At 36.0% G+C, this 19927-nt stretch overlaps 2 protein-coding genes across 3 annotated transcripts in view; both read left to right on the top strand.

Annotated features, from left to right (window-relative positions):
* Window positions 1-4563: 4563 nt before the first annotated feature.
* On the top strand, window positions 4564-7065 carry LOC117419702 (carboxypeptidase A2-like). The gene is made up of 4 exons (XM_058986496.1): window positions 4564-4630; window positions 5070-5269; window positions 5892-5976; window positions 6398-7065. Exons 1-4 carry the CDS (start codon window positions 4564-4566, stop codon window positions 6583-6585), a joined length of 540 nt encoding a protein of 179 aa, XP_058842479.1. The 3' UTR covers window positions 6586-7065.
* Window positions 7066-9499: 2434 nt separating this feature from the next.
* Window positions 9500-19927, top strand: part of LOC117419598 (transcription factor EC-like) — a 51035-nt gene continuing 40607 nt past the window's right edge. For both annotated transcript variants that reach the window (XM_058985819.1, XM_058985818.1), the window contains exon 1: window positions 9500-9577. The gene's annotated coding sequence lies outside the window, so the exon portion shown is untranslated. The remainder of the gene's footprint in view (window positions 9578-19927) is intronic.

Raw genomic sequence — 19927 nt, 5'->3', positions numbered from 1 at the left:
CCATCTTGGGAATTCCACACGTTGTGTGGGCTCGGAGTATATAAATCCAGTACCCTCCCATAATATCATACTTCCTGGAAGCCTGCTGCCTGCATCATGAGGGGGTTTGTGTTTCTGAGTGTCTTCCTTGGGGCAGTCTATAGCCAGAAACTGTTCATTGGGCAAGTATTTAATTTACATTGAACATTCATTCATGGGGGGGGGGGGGGGGGGGGGTTATTGACAACACACAGAACTGTTAAACAAAAGTTGCTTAACACAGGCTCACAAAACAATGAAAAGAACTATGAGCACAAGCTTCTGCACTCAAATGATCCGAGGAGCTGCCTTCCAGCTCCTTCTTTGGTGGGCAAACAACATTTGCAATTTGTCTACCAATTTAGCTTGACCACATTCTCACATGTTTCTTAAGTTTCCAGACCAGTTCAGCCACCTTCTCACATGGCCGGATTGGAGGGGGCTTTGGTAAGAGTGGTAAACCAACACACACTCAGTCACATAATACATTTTAATAGTGGAATTGAGTGCTGATAGAGACTGACAGGCATCTAATATTTTTTCCAGTATTTATATGAAATGTTTAAATATCTTGAATTTTTATATTAAAATAAAATAAAAGCAATACAACAACAGAAAATGTCACATATAGGTGCTGAAATAAAATATCCTTTGGTTTTAAAGTCAATGTGGTTTCATAAGTTCCTTTAACAGTATCTATCTATCTCTCTCTCTCTATCTATCTATCTATCTATCTATCTATCTATCTATCTATCTATCTCTATCACGTTTAATAAAAGCTTGAAGTCAATGGGCATCATATGATAAATGAACTCATGAGGTAAAAAGTATATATTTTTTAAAGTCTACTTTGATGGACTAAGTTCATTTTGATATCCATAAATCTTAGTTTCTTTTAACAACATGGAAAGGTTTTTTGCACTTAAAAAACATTAAACTAACTCAGGATTTGTGGGTATGGTCAGCTATCATTCAGTAGGCTGTGCGGTATTTTAGTTTGTTTAATTTATTTAGGTTAACAAAATAACAAAATAAATAAATGTTTTGAAAAATATTTGTAAAAACTTTTGTGACATGTACCGTATACTGACATTAACAGGTTAATTATATATATTTTAATATTGATCTTTATTTTAACCCATATTTCTAAATGCACCACATCTGGAATAAAAATATATAATTGTAATTATAATAAGAGTTTGAACTAAACAAATACAAAGTGATTCATTTTTAATGGGTACATATGATTATACTGTATATAAATGATGCCTCTGTTATTCAGAGATCAAGTCCTCAGGATCAAAGCAGAAGATGCTGAACAGATTAGCATTCTGCAGTCCTTGGAAACACAAGAACATCTGCAGGTAGGGGTACGTTCTCTTGTGTGTGTGTGACAGATTGCTGCTATTGCATAACGACCAGGGTCTGGGAAAACAATTGGTAACATCCTTATTTTTAAAGGAAATCTAACATCACACAACGACATGTGCTCAAATCACGTTATGAAGCAATGCATGTAAACAGAAATAGATGTTTATCAAAACAGTGGGTGTTCAAACATCTCATTGAATATTGTGTCGGAATTCTCTTGTGTAATTAACAGGTTTCTTTGTATTTTAATTACAAATCCCATTTGACTCAAAAGGTATTGATTACACCTTAAAGGAAAGTAGAATTTCAAAACCGGTGATATTATTCAATGGGCCATCTTAAGAAAAGTTTAGCTAATGTGCTGTTTGTCTTTTTTGATATTTATGAAATTCTTTTACTAAAGAAACCAAGCAGCCTAGAACAGTCTAATATATATATATATATATATATATATATATATATATATATATATATATATATATATATATATATATATATATATATATATATATATATATAACATATATAACACAGCTTGGAAAAATAACAACCTCTGATTGGTTAAACAGCATCACATGCATATGTATAGCGTATAGCATGGCTTACATACTAATGAGCCGCTTCACACTGAATAAATCAATATGCACCTCTACATTCTAAATTCCATGACAAACTGCCATTTTATTTGTTATTAGTTACAAAACCACTGCCAAAAATAAGTGGCATTTCAGATATTTCCTTTAATATATTTGGGGATGAAACTCCACATAAGTGGTACGACACCAGCTTTCTGAGTGAAGACAGCAGTGCACCTGAAAAAAATTAATAAATAAAATAAGTGCACTAGCACTTAGTAGACACATAACAGTAGACACATAACAGTAGATGAGGAACAGCTAAATGAAATAGAAGAAAACAGAGATTGAAAAAACTACAACAGTAGACACATAACAGTAGATGAGGAACAGCTAAATGAAATAGAAGAAAACAGAGATTGAAAAAACTACAAACAACAAAAAAAACTAGCAATAATGTATTTTTGTCAGTCAGGAAAACTCTTAGAAAAGCAGGTAACGACAAGGCCTGACACCACCCCCCGAATTACCGTCCTGGATTTTAAGCATCTGCGGGAAACTGAGGTACTGTCCTCGGACACCGTAGTCATATTGTTGCGTAAAGTCTGGTTCGATTGTCAACTTAATCTGGCATGACTTGGACGCGAGGGTGTCCGACAACTAACAAAAAAATATTTTGAGATCCAAAAGGATGAAAACGAATAACTAACAAAAACATATTTTGAGATCCAAAAGGATGAAAACGTACTAGAATATGTGTGCCTCACATATAACAAGTTCACAAAAAAGTTTCATGTTTTGTCTTAATTTAAATGTGTTTTAATTATTTTATTTCTTTTTCTTCCCACAAATGACAGGTAGCCACCGTGTTATAAGCGGTATAAACCACTTCAGGCCGTGCGGTTCCGATGATATATACCACTTATCACCACCCCAGGAGGGTATATATCATGGGAACCGCCCAGCCCATCGTGGTTTATATATATATATATATATATATATATATATATATATATATATATATATATATATATATATATGTTCTGCACAGCCCAGGGATATGGATGTTAAAATGTGTTTCACTGTCTCCAGCTAGCTGGATTTCTGGCTTCACCCTGCAAACCTAGAGCTTCCAGTGAATATCAGGGTTCCTTTTTCCAATGTGCAGGCTGTCAAAGTCTTGTTGGAGTCCAACAATATCCAATATTCTGTCTTGATTGATGATGTGCAGATAAAACATCTTTAGGTTATTATTATTATTATTATTTATTTCTTAGCAGACACCCTTATCCAGGGCGACTTACAATTGTTACAAGATATCACATTATTTTTACATACAATTACATTATTTTTTACACATTATTTTTACATACAATTACCCATTTATACAGTTGTTTTTTTTACTGGCGCAATCTAGGTAAAGTACCTTGCTCAAGGGTACAGCAGCGGTGTCCCCCCCACCAGGGATTGAACCCACGACCCTCCGGGCAAGAGTCCAGAGCCCTAACCACTACTCCCCCTCCATAGTGGTAATCAATATGTATAACAGGGCAAAGGCTAGGTGCCAACTGGCGCAAACGAACATCTTAACTGCAAAAAAGCTGAGCTCTAGAGGTGTGGTTATGGATCTTTTAACATGATCTCAACAACAGGAGTCAGAATTCGTAACTTTAGTGTAACACGCAACGCTGATTTTAAATTGCTGTCTGCATTTTGTTCAAGGATCCCTTGAACCTAAGAAAGTAAAAAAAAAAAACAATTGTCAAAAATGTTGAATTTGAGTTTCACTGAGAAAATGCAGTATTTAGATTATTTTCAAAATGTGCACATAAGTTTTCTTTTTTTTCATTCTATAACATGTGTTTTCAGGCAGTTTTAAATGAAGAGCAACAAGAGCTGGAAGTTAACCAAGGAAGGGAACGCCTCACAAAGAGTTTTAACTTTGGAGCCTATCACAAGCTGCAGACAGTTTGTCTGAAAAGCTTACTACAGTTACTGTGTTTAGCAAGTTCCCTGTTATATTCCTTCTACACGGGGTCAACTTTAATGATCTAAACAGTGGAGGATCTTAATTCCGCCACCCACACATGTAAAAAACTGTTTTTTGGCAGACCTTTATTGTATGCAGTAATGTTAATAAATGAGTCAATACCCTGGGGAAGAACTCTAGCTCGATTAAAACAGATAAAGAGTGTCTGTATTTAGGTCCATAAAACAGATGCCACATTATTGCTATATATATATATATATATATATATATATATATATATATATATATATATATATATATACTGTATATATATACAGTATATATGAGTTCTGTTTCTTATAATCTCAATTAGGTGCAACAAACAAACAAAAACAATATCTATATATATATATATGTTTCCTAGATTTAAAAAAAATATATATTTATTATTTATTTTCATATTTAGTGCTCAACATTTCAGTAAGTATTTGGGAGTTCTGACCTGTTTGTACAATTAAACCAATCCACTTACTGGTACACCTTGGAAACCAGGAACCTTTAAAGCAAACAAAAAGAAAAACTAAATCTCAAGTAACCTGAACACTGTCTTTATCACAGTTCTATGAATGGATGGATACCCTTGTCGCGGAGTATCCTAATCTCGTCTCCAAAATCAATATTGGATCAACATATGAAGGTCGCCCTATGTATGTTCTTAAGGTATGAAAACATGCTCACTTGCAAAAATGTGCTATTCTCATCTGTTTTTTTATACATAATTTAAAAATGAGGTGCCTAAATGCCAAAAAATGCAATCCTTCAATAAGGAGTGAACTTTTGTTTAGCTACAGGTTATTCTCCAACATTTCAAAATGTAGATAATGTTGCTTAAAAATGTTTACCTAAAAATGTACATAGAAGTTAATATTGAAGTTAAGCACGTGTTTCTTTTCAAGCTTTTCTCATACCACATGCTGTTAAGCTTCCACACTGGTCAGCATTAACATCCCTGTATTGCTCACCCATCACGCTGCCAATTCATTCTTTCAATAATGTGTTCTGTGGATCTAAGAACTGGTCCCAGACACTACATGTCATCTTGGGTATCCTCCACTCACCATAATTCCTGTGTAAAGGTCCTGGAGCCAGTAACTACCCCTGCTCTGATTCCTACCATGGCCCCTTTGCTGAGTCTGAAGTGGAGGTGAAGAACATTGTGAATTTCATCAAGCAGCATGGCCAGATCAAGTCTTTCATCAGCGTCCACAGCTACTCTCAACTCCTCATGGTCCCCTATGGATACACATGCAACAAACCTGCTGACTACCAAGAACTGGTACATTTTTTTTTTTTTTTTAATTTGTTTATTTAGCAGACGCCTTTATCCAAGGCGACTTACAGAGACTCGGGTGTGTGAACTATGCATCAGCTGCAGAGTCACTTACAATTACGTCTCACCCGAAAGACGGAGCACAAGGAGGTTAAGTGACTTGCTCAGGGTCACACAATGAGTCAGTGGCTGAGCCGGGATTTGAACCGGGGACCTTCTGGTTACAAGCCCTTTTCTTTAACCACTGGACCACACATTCTTTACACTTTTTTCTATTCAGCAGAGGCATATCTGTTTTATGTGTAAATTCCTTCAGTGCCATATTTAGCAACAAGTCTGAAAGAAAGGAATCTATATTAATAATTTAGAATGAACTTATTTGCAGCTAGGAACAGCTAAATTACTGGTCTGAGTAATTCCTTGATAGTTTCATACTGTTCAGATTGTCTAGTTAAGATTTAAAGATTGTACACATAGTTCTCAAAATGATGAAGCTAACTACCTGGGTTATGCAAACAAACTATGCTTTATGATTCCATACAGTGCACAGAAAAACAGAGAAATAAACTTGTGATAATATATCTTGAAGTAATCTTACACAATTGTTTTTTGTATTTTTTTTTTATAGGAGAACGTCGGAAAATCAGCATCAAGTGCCTTGAAATCTCTGTATGGAACCAGCTACCAGGTTGGAAACATCTGTGACATTATCTGTAAGTTAACATTTCTGATGAGTGAGGTTTAAAAGTGCCAGAAAGGGAGAGCCAGAGGCATCCTACAGATTATGGCTGCTTCATTTAACCAAGTGAACCCAAAGAAGTATCAAACTATCCACTTATTGAGAATACATATCATCTGTACAGATCATGGGGGTGTTCTAGATCAGCACCAAGGAAAGCGGTGAGATTTTTCTGGTTAATTGAGAAACCCAAACACAGCCCAGAATATAGGATTCAGTGTAACTTGATAGTACTAATTCTAAACTTTCCACTCTGTGTTAGTGTCTGTGGTTCAGATATGGTGTGTTTGCAGGCGATGCTGGAAGCATGACTTCCAGTTCCCCACACTATTTCTTCATGATAATGTTTGGAAAGCTACTCTAATGAAGTTGCATTTTGTTGCTTTGTTTTACAGATCCAGCGAGCGGAGGCAGCATTGACTGGTCTTACAACTATGGCATCAAGTACTCGTTTGCTTTTGAGCTGCGTGACACGGGTCGATATGCTTTCATCCTGCCAGCCAATCAAATAATTCCTACAGCTAAAGAAACCTGGCTAGCCCTTATGCATATCATGCAATATGTACAGGCTCACCCATATTAAGAACTTTGATTCAGGCTCAAAAGCTAAACTATCCCATTACCTTCAAACTGTATGCTACAGCAATGTGTCGTTTCTGTTGTGGTGGTATTGTAATTTGCATTTAGAATTTGTTGGGCCCCAAATAAGTCATTGAGGTTGGTCTCGTGTTGGTTCATATATTTTCCACGATGAGTGTTGTGAAGGTCCTTTTGGTAGTGAATGTTGTAGAATTACAGTTCTAGCACTTTTGAATTTTTAATAAAACTATTCCCTTGCTTATATATTGATGCTGACACCATGGGATCCTTCAAGAAGCTGCTTGATGAGATTTTGAGAACAATAAGCTACTAACAACCAAACGACTTTGATTTATTTAAAATGTGTTTCATTAAAGCTCTAGCAGACATTTTATAAAGTACACCGTACATCGGTTTAGTCATTTTTGTGTTAACTTAAGTTTTTTTACTAAGCCAAACCACAATGAACACAAATTCTGTATGGTAACAACACTACATGGTGTAATACAGTAGTGGTATATTCTACTATATGATAACTCATGTCACTAAAAGTTAGACATTAAAATTGTAAGTCCACTGCCATTTGTATTGATGAGCTCATTTTAGATATATGGGTTTTAATAAACCTTTAAATAAATATTTTCACTTTTAACCTAAAAAATAACAATACTAGTTGATATAACCATTTTGAAGGAGAAAAAGCTTTTGGTTGTGTATTTTTCTTTGCGTTATTCTTGTCAGTTTTGTTGTTAGAAATTCCAGCATCGTTAATAATGTACTGTAAACACGACATATTCTGGATACTGTGAGCTAGCTGTATAAAATATATTATATTTAAAAAGAGAACAGGATTACAGTAAGTACTGGTGTATGACTTCATGAGCAATCTTTTTTTTTTTTTTTATTGACCACTAGTGTGACTATTCACTGGTTTTGTGGCTAAAACGATTTGTGGTCATGTGATGCTATTTTAGTCAATTGTGTTTTGAATTGCAATCTCGGGGTTTGAACAATATTCTGTATTGTATTGGTCTGTAGCATGGCATATGCTGCTTTAAAGTTCAGTTTGAATGAACATGTCTGTAATATCAAAGATAGCAATCAACTGGGAATCAACAGAATATCAAGGGATTTGTCTGCTAACAAACACATTTTTTTAATGTGGGGATGATTCATAATAACAGAAATATATTTATATACTTTCTCATTTCTGTGCCGATAGATTTACAGGAGACTGCAGCTTTAAAATCCTGTGACTTCATCTCCAGTCACTTTGTCCCCAATGTTTCAGTCTTCCTCTACCTGAAATTTATTTAATTGCCACAAAAAATTACTACAAAACTCAATAACATATATTGAGTTACACTACTTTAAGAAACTAAATAAGACTATTACCTTCATCAAGAATTAGACAAAACTGTATTTACTTGACGACTCTTTTTATTTTTGCCTTATTATAACTGATTTATTACATGTTTATGTTTCTCTAACAATATGCTATTACGCTCATATGCATAATGCGATCAGATGATTTGATGACTCATCAAAACCAATGTTTTTATTGTAAAACCACAAATGCTGAATTGCCAGTCTCTCTGTGTATTCCAGACAAAGCCTTTGTTTCCATATTTGTCTTATTTTTTATATTGCTAAATTCTACAATAATAAAATGTAATGAAATGTTTGTTTTTTTTAGAAAAAACAAACAGCTACTAAAAATAAAACAAGTTGCTAAAACTTGTATTCAAGTCTTAACTTACATATACAAGAACACATGCTGCTTGTTAAGCTGACATTATGTACCCTTACAGAAGGGGAAGGGCGACAGGATGGACAATGTTGACAGCTGTTTACATGAACTGATACTATTTAATATACCACAGTGTGGTCAAGCACATTCTGACAAATCCAGTGGCATTTTAATAGAAAAATGCAACTCATAGGTACTCAGCAGGGAAATCCCCATTTCCAATAGATGTGCTGGCAGGGATGACTATGTACTGTATGAAGGTACAGTATCAAGCCTTCAAAGAGATTTCCTTCTGGAAACAACAAAATATACAAACACTACAAACAGACAGGCTGTTCAAAATTCAAATGGAACAAGTGTAATAAAGTTAACCTTCGAATGGGCTGTTGTGTCGATACTGTGTCTGTGACATCAGCATGGGTAAGCTGGCTATGTATCTCTATACGTTTGTATTACCCTGATAGCAATCAATCCAGTAGCCATATGAATTCAAATATAACTGGTACCAGTGTAACATCACCATTTGCTCCATTATGAAAATTTGCCACTAGTTAAAAAAAAAAAAAAAACATGCTTCCTTATATAAATTATATATAGAAAGTATAACGTCCCTTTGTTTTGCTTCCTTCCAAATGCTCTCTGAAGAGGCAATAAACTCCACATGCTTGTATTATTAGATGCTCCCCTTGATGAAGCACAAATAATAATATCCTGTATTAATATTCCTGTCATTTCAGACACATCTAGAATGAATTAAGTGTTGAGTTCAAGTTCAAGAAACTGTATTTAATGATGAATATGGAATGCTGGGCTTCAAGGTAGCATTGTCTGCATTAAGAAGCATTTCTTCATGGCATAATTGTGATTAGCACTGATGACAACCCATTAGATTTCCAGGTAAAACCATCTGAAACAAACATACAATTACAGAATAACAAAAAAAAAGAGAAGCGTAGAAAGAAATTCCCCAGCGTAAAGAATTCCTCAAGTAGCAACACACTTTGAAATATGTGCAGTTCTCAAGCTCTGCTCTTATTACCGAGTTTGATGATGTAATAACTTCCTGTTTGCACCCAGAACCTTAAGTACTAAAGAAAAGAGGAAACAGGTCTTGCTTTATGTATAAATATACATCAGTCCTTTCACTTCAAAATGCTGACATCCAAATGCAGAAGGACATAACGCTATCTAGAATACCTAGAAGATTCACAATGTGTGTCTCCCCTCAGCCCTAAGACACTTTGAGGTAACCCTTTTACTTATTAATTACATTGTAGGAATACTTATTGTTACTGTACTGTGTATATTTATCTATCTATATATATTCAATATCTTTTTTTGTGTCACATGTGGTTTGTATTGATATGTTGCTGCAACGGAAGGTATTGTACAGTTCATTTTTTAATATCATTTTTATACCAAAGGTCAAGCTTATGTTTAATAAATAAAAAGAAACCCGGTCCATCAGAACTTCACAATTACAATAACGGCCAGTAAATTAAATTCCAAATACATATTGCTGGTTAAGAGCGAGATCGTTTTAACTAACAAAATCATAGTTTGGAGATATGAGCAATTTAACGTTTTAGTATAAATTCTTTTTTATTTTCATTTTTGGGAATTTGTTCTTGTGTTAAGCCCTGTAATAATTCCTTTGTTAATAAAATCAACACACCTGTACCAATGTCACAGGCTGTCATATATACTGTACCCTTTATAATTTAAAGCACTTATTGTATACGTTTTAAGTTTTGTAGTATACTATGGTGTTGTTGGTAGGATAGTAAAGAAGTACTTGTCTTCACTGCACTGATACAGAACAAGGTGAACAGGATAGAGAATCCTGATGAACTCACAGTAAGGCCACAGGAATGAACAGAAAAGCTGCCACAATGCATTCATACTTTTGAGATCTTTTATACTATAGATTTCTTATAGTTCTTAAAAGTTATGGACATGTTAGTACATATTTTGCATTAGTTACTGTATTATTATTGTTATAACAAAGCTTACTTCTCTTTCATTTTTTATGGTCTTTTCAATGGATTTCAAGATTTGCTTTGTAATACATTCTTAATACAAAGGGTCTAAGTTATTCATTTCAAATATATATCAGAACCTTATATTGATGAGATACAGCCATCTGAAGTGTCTTTATCAAATAGTTTGTATTAGACAGTAGAAGACATTAAGATTAGCTTTGCTGTTTAGTTGTTTAACCATATGCATAATATATAAAATTACTGTATAGAGAACCATATGTATAATATATAAAATTACAGTATAGGGAACCATATGTATAATATAATAATAAAAATAATAATTTATTTCTTAGCAGACGCCCTTATCCAGGGCGACTTACAAGATATCACATTATTTTTACATACAATTACCCATTTATACAGTTGGGTTTTTACTGGTGCAATCTAGGTAAAGTACCTTGCTCAAGGGTACAGCAGCAGTGTCCCCACCGGGGATTGAATCCATGACCCTCCGGTCAAGAGTCCAGAGCCCTAACCACTACTCCACAATTGTATGTAAAATAATGTGATATCTGTATAATGTATAATGTGATATCTTGTAACAATTGTAAGTCGCCCTGGATAAGGGCTTCTGCAAAGAAATAAATAATAATAATAATAATATATATATATATGGAGGGTGGCATATGGAGCTGTACAAATATTAGAATAATATTATTATTTATTTCTTAGCTGACACCCTTATCCAGGGCGACTTACAATTGTTACAAGATATCACATTATTTTTACATACAATTATCCATTTATACAGTTGGGTTTTTACTGGAGCAATCTAGGTAAAGTACCTTGGGTACAGCAGCAACAGGTACCCCCCACCTGGGATTGAACCCACGACCCTCCGGTCAAAAGGCCAGAGCCCTAGCCACTACTCCACACTGCTGCCCTATAAACATGGGTTTTGCATTGTATGTGTCAAGACAATTACAAGATAGTGTGATATATATATATATATATATATATATATATATATATATATATATATATATATATATATAAAAACAAAAAAGTTATACCACCACAATGATTTTAGCTGTTTAGCACATATTTTCACATATTAGTTATTATAATTATATACATTATTTAAATTCTTACATTTCAAAGTCTTTGATACACATTTTGTTTGGTATGTTGCATGGGTTTACTGTAACTGCAGATAGAGGTGCATAGCAAGTAAATGATAAGCAATGAAGTTTATATTTAAAACTGTTAAAACAGCTTGATGTCATTATATATATTTATATTTTACATTATTTGATAGTATTAATAGCTCATTTGCAAAAAGTTAGATAAAATACTTAAAATAAATTACATTGTTTAAATATCCAAATGCTGTACCATTTTAAAAAGTAGGTAGTAGTTAACTAAAAACATGGTTTTACCCTATCTGTGGGGCATTTTAGGTGAAGGATTTGTGTTGTGCTGTGAAAACTTTTAAAAACCACAGGATGACAAAGCAGGAATACCCCGCAAAGCTTTTGTTTAGACCAGCTTCCTCTTTTTTTTTTAATATCACTGTATTTCTTTGTATTATTATTTTACATTGTAATAACCACATATCAAGAGGTGGTATATAGCGTTAAACATTCTACATGCTGTGACATAAACACATTTTAAACTTCTCCAATCTGTTATAACATAGGTAGCGTATTGTACCGTCAATTACCAGGCTGATACACGCTTCATTTGGCAACACGTTCAAGCTTTTAAAGGTGGGTTGTGGTGGGGAGTCGAGAGACACATGACTGCATGACTCACACTCACATTACTTTTGCTCATCAATAAATGGTGGCTGTGGTCTCCCTTGTAGAACAGTTGTTACTTTGTTATTCTCACATGCATGCATTGTGAATTTTTATCTTTACCATTTGCCAGCGTTTCACTGGGTTTTACTACACTTTGCAACAGTTTATCAGCAGAATTATCTATGTACTGGATACAAATTCAGTTGACACATTTTTGGTACAATATAGTGATTACACAGATCTGCAGAAAGACAAATACAAGGAACCTACTGTGACTGACAGGATGACAAGGCAGGAAAATGCTCTTTTTCAAAGCTGTTTATTAGATAATAGTTGATTTGGGTGTGTGGGAGTATGTGTGTGATATATATGTATATATATATATATATATATATATATATATATATATATATATATATATATATATATATATATATATATATAATGAAGACCCCACCATGACTGTGCATAAAAATATATCGGGTATTTTCTACAACTTTTGGCAGGGAATAAACTAGGAATATACAAAAGATTTGTTTAAATAAATATATTTAAGTTGTAATATAGATGACTTTTTCTAATTTCCTCCTACAATAAAATACACTGTATTATTTTTTTTGTTTGTTTTGTTTTTTGCAAAACCCTAAGTTTTATGAAAACATAGAGGGAATAAACATAATTCAGTCTTAATTGGGATATGTAGATATAGTTAGCATTTATTATTACAGTTTGTATTCAATGATTAGCAAGTTACTGCTGCCACCTAGTGGATATAGCTTCAAAATCTTTCTCATTTTTGTTTTTTTCACCAAATGGTTATTTTTATTATTTTATGTCAGTACTATACTAACTAGTTGTAGTAAAAATAAACTTAGTTAGATAACAATCATAACACGACTGACACTGCCAAGCCCGTTTCTTTTTAGCACTGGTGCGTATCTTCTGATTGAGTTTATGAAGTTAAGATACACTATTTTGGTACTATTGTTTATCACTATAAGAAACTATGTTCTACCATATACACAAAACAGTAGAACCATTGCCCAAGTAACGAATTATTAATATCAATTCTGTATTTTGTATTTTCTATGTTGACATATTTCCCACAAGAAAAATCTAGTGTGCAGACTCTCGTGGTGTTATGGGGACATCTGGTGTTTACATTTGAAACTGCAAGCAGTACACATTTTATAAACAGGAACACAAAGAAATGAAAGCATACGAACACATCTGGAAAAGTTTCAGTTTGCCATTATTATCTCTAAATGTCCAATTTGTTAAAGTCTAGGTGTATACCGCATGCATTTCTACATTTTATTTTATTTTCTAAAGTCAATTGACATGCAAAATGAAAGCATATGGACAAATAAATAAATAAACAACGTTTAGTCAGAAGAAACACAGACCCTGTTTGATCTACCCAGTAGTTTTACTGCGTCAAACAATAAATATGCATGCATCAAAATACCTATTACATTCTTGCTTAGCCCTTTTAAGAGGTGTTAACAGTACTTCTACAGGAATTGGGCATTGGCAGATTCTGTGAACCCTGTGAATTAGAACATAAGAACATAAGAAAGTTTACAAGTGAGAGGAGGCCATTCGGCCCATATTGCTCGTTTGGTTGTAGTAACTTATTGATCCCAAAATCTCATCAAGAAGCTTATTGAAGGTTCCCAAGGTGTCAGCTTCAACAACATTACTGGGGAGTTGGTTCCAGACTCCCACAATTCTCTGTGTAAAATAATGCCTCCTATTTTCTGTTCTGAATGCCCCTTTAACTAATCTCCACTTGTGAACCCTGATCCTTGTTTCTTTTTTCAGGCAAAAAAAGTCCCATGGGCGGACATTGTCAATACCTTTTAGAATGTTGAATCAGATCGCTGTGTGGTCTTCTTTGTTCAAGACTGAATAGATTCAATTATTTTAGCCTGTCTGCATACAACATGCCTTTTAAACCCGGAATAATTCTGTGGCACGGTTCCGGCTGCCCTGAAGCTTGCCCGAGTTACGCCGGTACTCAAAAAACACTCCCTCGACCTGGTTGACTTACCTAATTTCTGTCCCATCTCCAATCTCCCTTTTCTCTCAAAAACTATTGAAAGGGCTGTAGCCAGTCAGCTGATGAAACATCTCACAGATAACAATCTGCTCGAATCTCTACAGTCCGGTTTCCGGCCGCATCACAGCACTGAAACTGCTCTGCTCCGGATTGTGAATGATCTCCTGCTCAATGCTGATACAGGTGCTCCCTTTGTGCTTGTCCTCCTTGACCTAACAGCTGCTTTTGACACCATAGATCATGGCATTCTTCTTGACCGCCTTCAGAAGGAATCTCTGGAACCTGTCTCTCCTGGATGTCCTCTTACTTATCCGCATGCATGCAATCTGTTTTCTATGCTGGACGCAGTGGTGTTGCAAACCAAGTCACTTGTGGTGTCCCCCAAGGATCTGTTCTTGGGCCCCTTCTCTTCAATATCTACATGCTTCCCTTGGATCACCTCATCCGCCAATACAGCCTCATGTTTCACTCCTATGCTGACGACACCCAGCTCTACTTAAAACTCGACCCTGGAAGCCCCTCTGCCATGGTCCGGCTCCCGGCTTGCATTCAAGACATCGAGGCCTGGATGTCTGCCAATTTTCTTCAACTGAACTCTGGCAAATCTGAACTCCTTCTGGTAGGATCTAAAACTCAACTTAAGAATCTAAATATAACTGCCCTGAAACTGTCTGCTGCTGCCTTCTCCCACAGTACGAAGCCATGGTGTACTTCTTGACAGCAACCTCTCCTTAGATGCCCACATCTCCACCGTAGCCAAATCTTCCTTCTACCATCTTTGAAACATCTCCAAAGTCTGTCCCTACCTTTCCCTCCCAGATGCGGAGATACTTTGTCATGCATTTGTCTCCTCTCAACTCAATTACTGCAATTCTCTATATGGTGGTCTCCCGGCACGCACCATAAACCGACTGCCGCTAGTCCAGAATGCCGCTGCCAGGATCCTTACCAGATGTGAAAAACGTGAGCACATCAACCCCCGTCTTGTCCAGCTGCACTGGCTACCTGTAAAGTTCAGGATTATTTTCAAAACTCTCCTGCTCACCTACAATGCCCTTCATCACACAAGTCCCGAGTACCTCCTCAACCTGCTGACCCGCTATGTCCCTGCTCGCAAGCTGAACTCTGGCCTGCTTGTTATGTCCCAAGCAAAATTGCACCACACTTGGAGAACGCTCATTTAGCGTCATGGCTCCGACTCTTTGGAACTCTCTCCCAGCTTTGGTGCGTGATGCTCCCACCGTCGCTCGCTTTAATTCAACCCTCAAGACCCACCTGTTCTCTCTTGCTTTCCATACTCTTTAAGCCTGGTATCTGCTATTAGCTGCTGTGTTGCTGCTACTATTTCATGTATTATGCACTTTCCACTGTATTTAATGTATTATGCATTTTTTTTTTCTTTTTACTGTATAACATGTATTATGCAATCCTTTGTATTTAAAGGATTATGGATTTTCTTGTTGTTACTGCATCTTGTAAAGCGCTTTGTGATGGTGGTCCACTATGAAAGGTGCTATATAAAATAAAGATTGATTGATTGATTGATTGATTGATTGATTGATTGAGGTTAGTCAGACTAGATCTCCCTTTCCTAAAACCATGCTGACTGTCTCCCAGGATACTGTTACCATATAGGTAATTTTCCATTTTGGGTCTTATTATAGTTTCCATAAGTTTAAATATAATATAAGTCAAGCTTATTGGTCTGTAGTTACCTGGTTTGGTTTTCTCTCCTTTTTTGTGGATTGGTATTACGTTTGCAATTCTCCAGTCTGTCAGTACAACCCTTGTGTCACGAGACTGTTGCATGATCTTGGTTAGTGGTTTGTAAATAACTTCTTTCATTTCTTTGAGTACTATTGGGAGGCTCTCATCCTGCCTAGGATATTTGTTTATTTTAAGAGCTCCTAGTCTCTTTAACACTTCTGCATCTGTTATGCTAAAGTTATTTAAAACTGGATAGGAACAGGTCGACATGTGGGGCATATTGTCCGTATCCTCCTTTGTAAAAACTTGTGAAAAGTAATCATTTAATATATTTGCTATTTTTTTCTCTTCATCTATGATTTTGCCATTTGTATCTCTTAGACATTTTACTTCCTCCTTGAATGTTCTTTTGCTGTTATAATACTGGAAAAACTTTTTGGAATTGGTTTTAGCCCCCTTGGCAGTGTTCGTTTCTATCTCACTTTTTCTAACTTCCTTTTTGACTTGCGTTTGCAGTTTCAAGTGCTCTTTCTGTGTACTTTGTTCTTGCTCCCTTTTAAACGCTCTGTAAAGTATCTTTTTTCTGAATATTTTTTTTAATTGATCTATTAAACCATTTTGGCCAATTGTTCTGTATGAATTGTATAGACTGTGGTCCAGAACATCATGTATCTGCTCTGGATTGAAACAGTAAGTGTTCATAGCGTTGGCTATTGCAGCTTAGCCCTGTATCAGTATAGATATAGGGTCCACAGTGGCAAACCACAGTACAACTGAACACCCACGTCAGTCTTTGCCCCTGAAGAGGCCCTGGGCTAAATGAACATTGAATCAAGCTACATGTACTCGATTGCTCCATTATTTCAGGAGCACTACAGCACACTTGAAAGTGACTGTGAGGAGGGATCATGTACATGTTGTCATTTTATTGGGAGCTAAATGCTCTTTATATGAGAGTAAGCACTATTATGATGGCAACTGAAAGGAACTGGGCTGAGACCACCAAACCTTATTCCACGTATGTTCCCAATCTGATGCGGACTGCAATTGGATGAGGACCCATCAGGGAGAGGCTTAATCCTACTGTTAATCTATTGAGATACCCAGCCTCTCCAAAGTATGTTGTTTCAATTTAATGAATGATTTTTAATTGCAATTGACAAAACATATTTAAAAAGGAAAAAGAAAAACTCATACCATTCAAACTTTTGCCAGTATATGGAGTTTATAACTGATTTACAGCTTATCTCCGGATTCTAACCTTTCTATCTCAGTCATGCTATTATCGCTGCTCACTGATTCAGGTCTTTAGCTGTGAAAGGTTTTGAAGAGCTTGACTGCTAGCTTTGCAGGAGGCACCGAGGACAAAGAGAGAATTGGTGGTGAAAAGAGCAAATAAATAGGTGCTTTTAGTTGAAAGGCAAGTAACAAAGCCTGATGAGCTGCTGAAAGACATGTGTGTGTTGAAAGAGGAAAATATTGTTTGGTCTTTTCAGTAGTGTGTGATCAAAACAAGAGGTCCAAATGAGTTCATGGCTGCTGGAGCTACATGGCATCATGCAGAGAGCTATCTCTGGGAATGTGTTAACGAGGAGAACAGGTCACCAGACTGTAACACTACTTTCAAAGTTCCTCAAGAACAACGCAGACTTCCTGTTTCTAAAGTGGAAAAAAAGAAGAAGAAAACTGTCCTCACAGTAGAAGTGCAACTTCTGAACCATGTTCCAGGGGAGAACAATGCTCATTTTGTTCTCCTCTTAGAACTTTGTTCAGATACCCAGTGCCTGTGAAGTTGAAAAACCAAATTGAAGCGACTGAGTCCTTATAGCGTACAGTCTTTCAAGGAACGCTAGCTAGGACGCTTTGAGGGAGATTGTCACTAGTTGACTTTCAACTGCTTTTCGAGATAAAAATGGCTCAAGACGTTCCACATTGGCAGAAAGGTTATTCTAAAGAAGATAGTTAATAGGAGCTAGTACCAGCAACACATTATTTTTTTAGGTTGTAGGCTTTCTCAAATCTCCTTTTAACATTCTTGCTTAGTTAAACTGAAAACTTATTGTTTCTGAAGTTTGAAAAGTCTATGTACCTGGAATTTTTCTATAGGAAATGAGAAGTTGAACTAATATGCGACGCACAGTAACTGGATGATGTGTCGTAATGTATAAGCAACCTAGACTACAAACTCTAAAGTGGTACATTTGTTTATTAAGAAGCCACCACATATTCCATATTTTATTCATTTGTCCTGGTGATGTATTTCGAGCTTGTAACACATCTTCATGTGTTACAAGTAGTGCTTGTACCAAAATCTCCATTTCCATATTAGTATTTTTCAGTTTTCGCTTCTGAGCATCCTCATCACCATGGCTAGTACCAGGCTGAGGTCTTTGTGTGCCATTCATTTGTGTGCCATTTGTGTGCCATTCCAAATGAATGTGTAGCCTACGTGTGTAGGCTACACATTCATTTGGAATGTGTAGCCTACACATGCAGGGTTGACCCAAACCCGCTATTTATTGTGAAAGGTGTGTAATTCTTCACCGCTAATTGCGGTGAGGGGTATTTAAATTGGTTGATTGAGGAATCGTCTGCTTTACCTAATTAGTCTTATAAAATAGGTCGTTATTTTGATGATGAGCGTGGCCGTACATTACGTGGCTTTTTGCGGTCGGTTTTTCCCCTTTATAAATTTGGGCCTGAGTGTTTATACTGTGGATAACCGACCTGTACAGTCATGCCTACCCTTGTACCTCCACCCACGGAAACACCATACACTCATTCCATAAATCACTTATGCACTTTCATTTGCTACATGTAGGTCTAAAATATGCAGGGTATTATAGCAAGCATGTGTTTTTCTTTTACAAACATGATTAAATCATATCTGTTTGCATGCTTTGCTTGCAGGTAGTCTAACACTTCTTTGGTTATTTCACCAACAGAGTGACATTGTCCCCACTTCTTCAACACCTTCTTTCTTGTCATTAACCAACTAGCTGTTTCATGCTTTGCAGCCATTTGACCCAGAAGACAGTGCTGAGGTGGAATGACCTTGGAAGTGAAACAGTCACAAAGTAAGGACAGCAAACCGAGAATTAAACTAGTGTCTTTAAACTAGTGTAGCAACAGATATGTTTTTAAACAATAAATGTTTACTATAACATGGGCTTCTTTCACAATTGCTCATTGTAGGCCTATGTAATATAGAAATGCACAGCAGGTTATGGTGTAGTGTTTTGTTAGCCACTATAAGATAATAGTACACAATGGAAATGTTTTGGTTCCTTTCACAACCAAAATGAGTCTAAAGCATCTTCTGCTACATTGTTTGCTCAGATAGTGGAAACTGATGCATAGAGCTTTATTTGTTTAGAAAATCTACCAGTGGCTTGTAGGGCAATTAAGCAGAAACTGCAGTCTGCACCCAGCACACTATTAAACAATGCTTGCACTGCAGAGAGAAAGGAATTAAAGAGACAGAGTACACGAGGCTTGCCAATTACCTTGCATCTAAGGTTCAAACCACGGTTACTGCCCAGTATCTGTGCTGCACCACAACCTTGTTAAGAGACTGTTCGTGTATTTGGTCTGTTTGTTTTTCAAAGTAATGTTTTTACAAAGCCGAAATCTCCCTTTCTGTTCTACTTTCAATGCTGAATACTGATGAGCCATGACAATTGATATTTCAAGCAAATCCATACAGACTGGAGGAGCAGGCTGAAGTTAACAGTTCCCACAAAGACTAGCCGTGTTTGTTGATTATCCTGTGGAAAAGTCTAATCCTTTTTTTCTATGGATTGATGCTCTGTGTCTTAATTTAGCAGACTTAGACAGACAATAAGCAGGGCCTGGGAGTTTGGCCTAATCTGCCAAGTTTTATTTCTCCCTCTGTATTGTCATTCTCATATTCCCCCCCCACCCTTATCCTCTTGTCTTCTTGTCTGAGAAGGGCCATGTATATCATTCATTAAACTCAGAAAAGGCCTGCCTGTGATCGTCAATTAGCTACAGGAAGTGGCTTTTCAAACCAGTCTGACATC

The sequence above is a fragment of the Acipenser ruthenus genome, chromosome 14, assembly GCF_902713425.1.
Source record: "Acipenser ruthenus chromosome 14, fAciRut3.2 maternal haplotype, whole genome shotgun sequence".
In the NCBI taxonomy this organism is placed as follows: domain Eukaryota; kingdom Metazoa; phylum Chordata; class Actinopteri; order Acipenseriformes; family Acipenseridae; genus Acipenser; species Acipenser ruthenus.
This window is presented reverse-complemented; position numbering and strand designations above follow the sequence as displayed.

What these genes read in the sequence shown, in the direction of transcription:
- LOC117419702 (XM_058986496.1), top strand. Translation starts at nt 4,564, where the DNA reads ATGGATACCCTTGTCGCGGAGTATCCTAATCTCGTCTCCAAAATCAAT. An exon ending in TATTGGATCAACATATGAAG is followed by an intron (nt 4,631 to 5,069) that starts GTCGCCCTATGT and finishes TCCTGTGTAAAG; the next exon opens with GTCCTGGAGCCAGTAACTAC. An exon ending in AAACATCTGTGACATTATCT is followed by an intron (nt 5,977 to 6,397) that starts GTAAGTTAACAT and finishes TTTGTTTTACAG; the next exon opens with ATCCAGCGAGCGGAGGCAGC.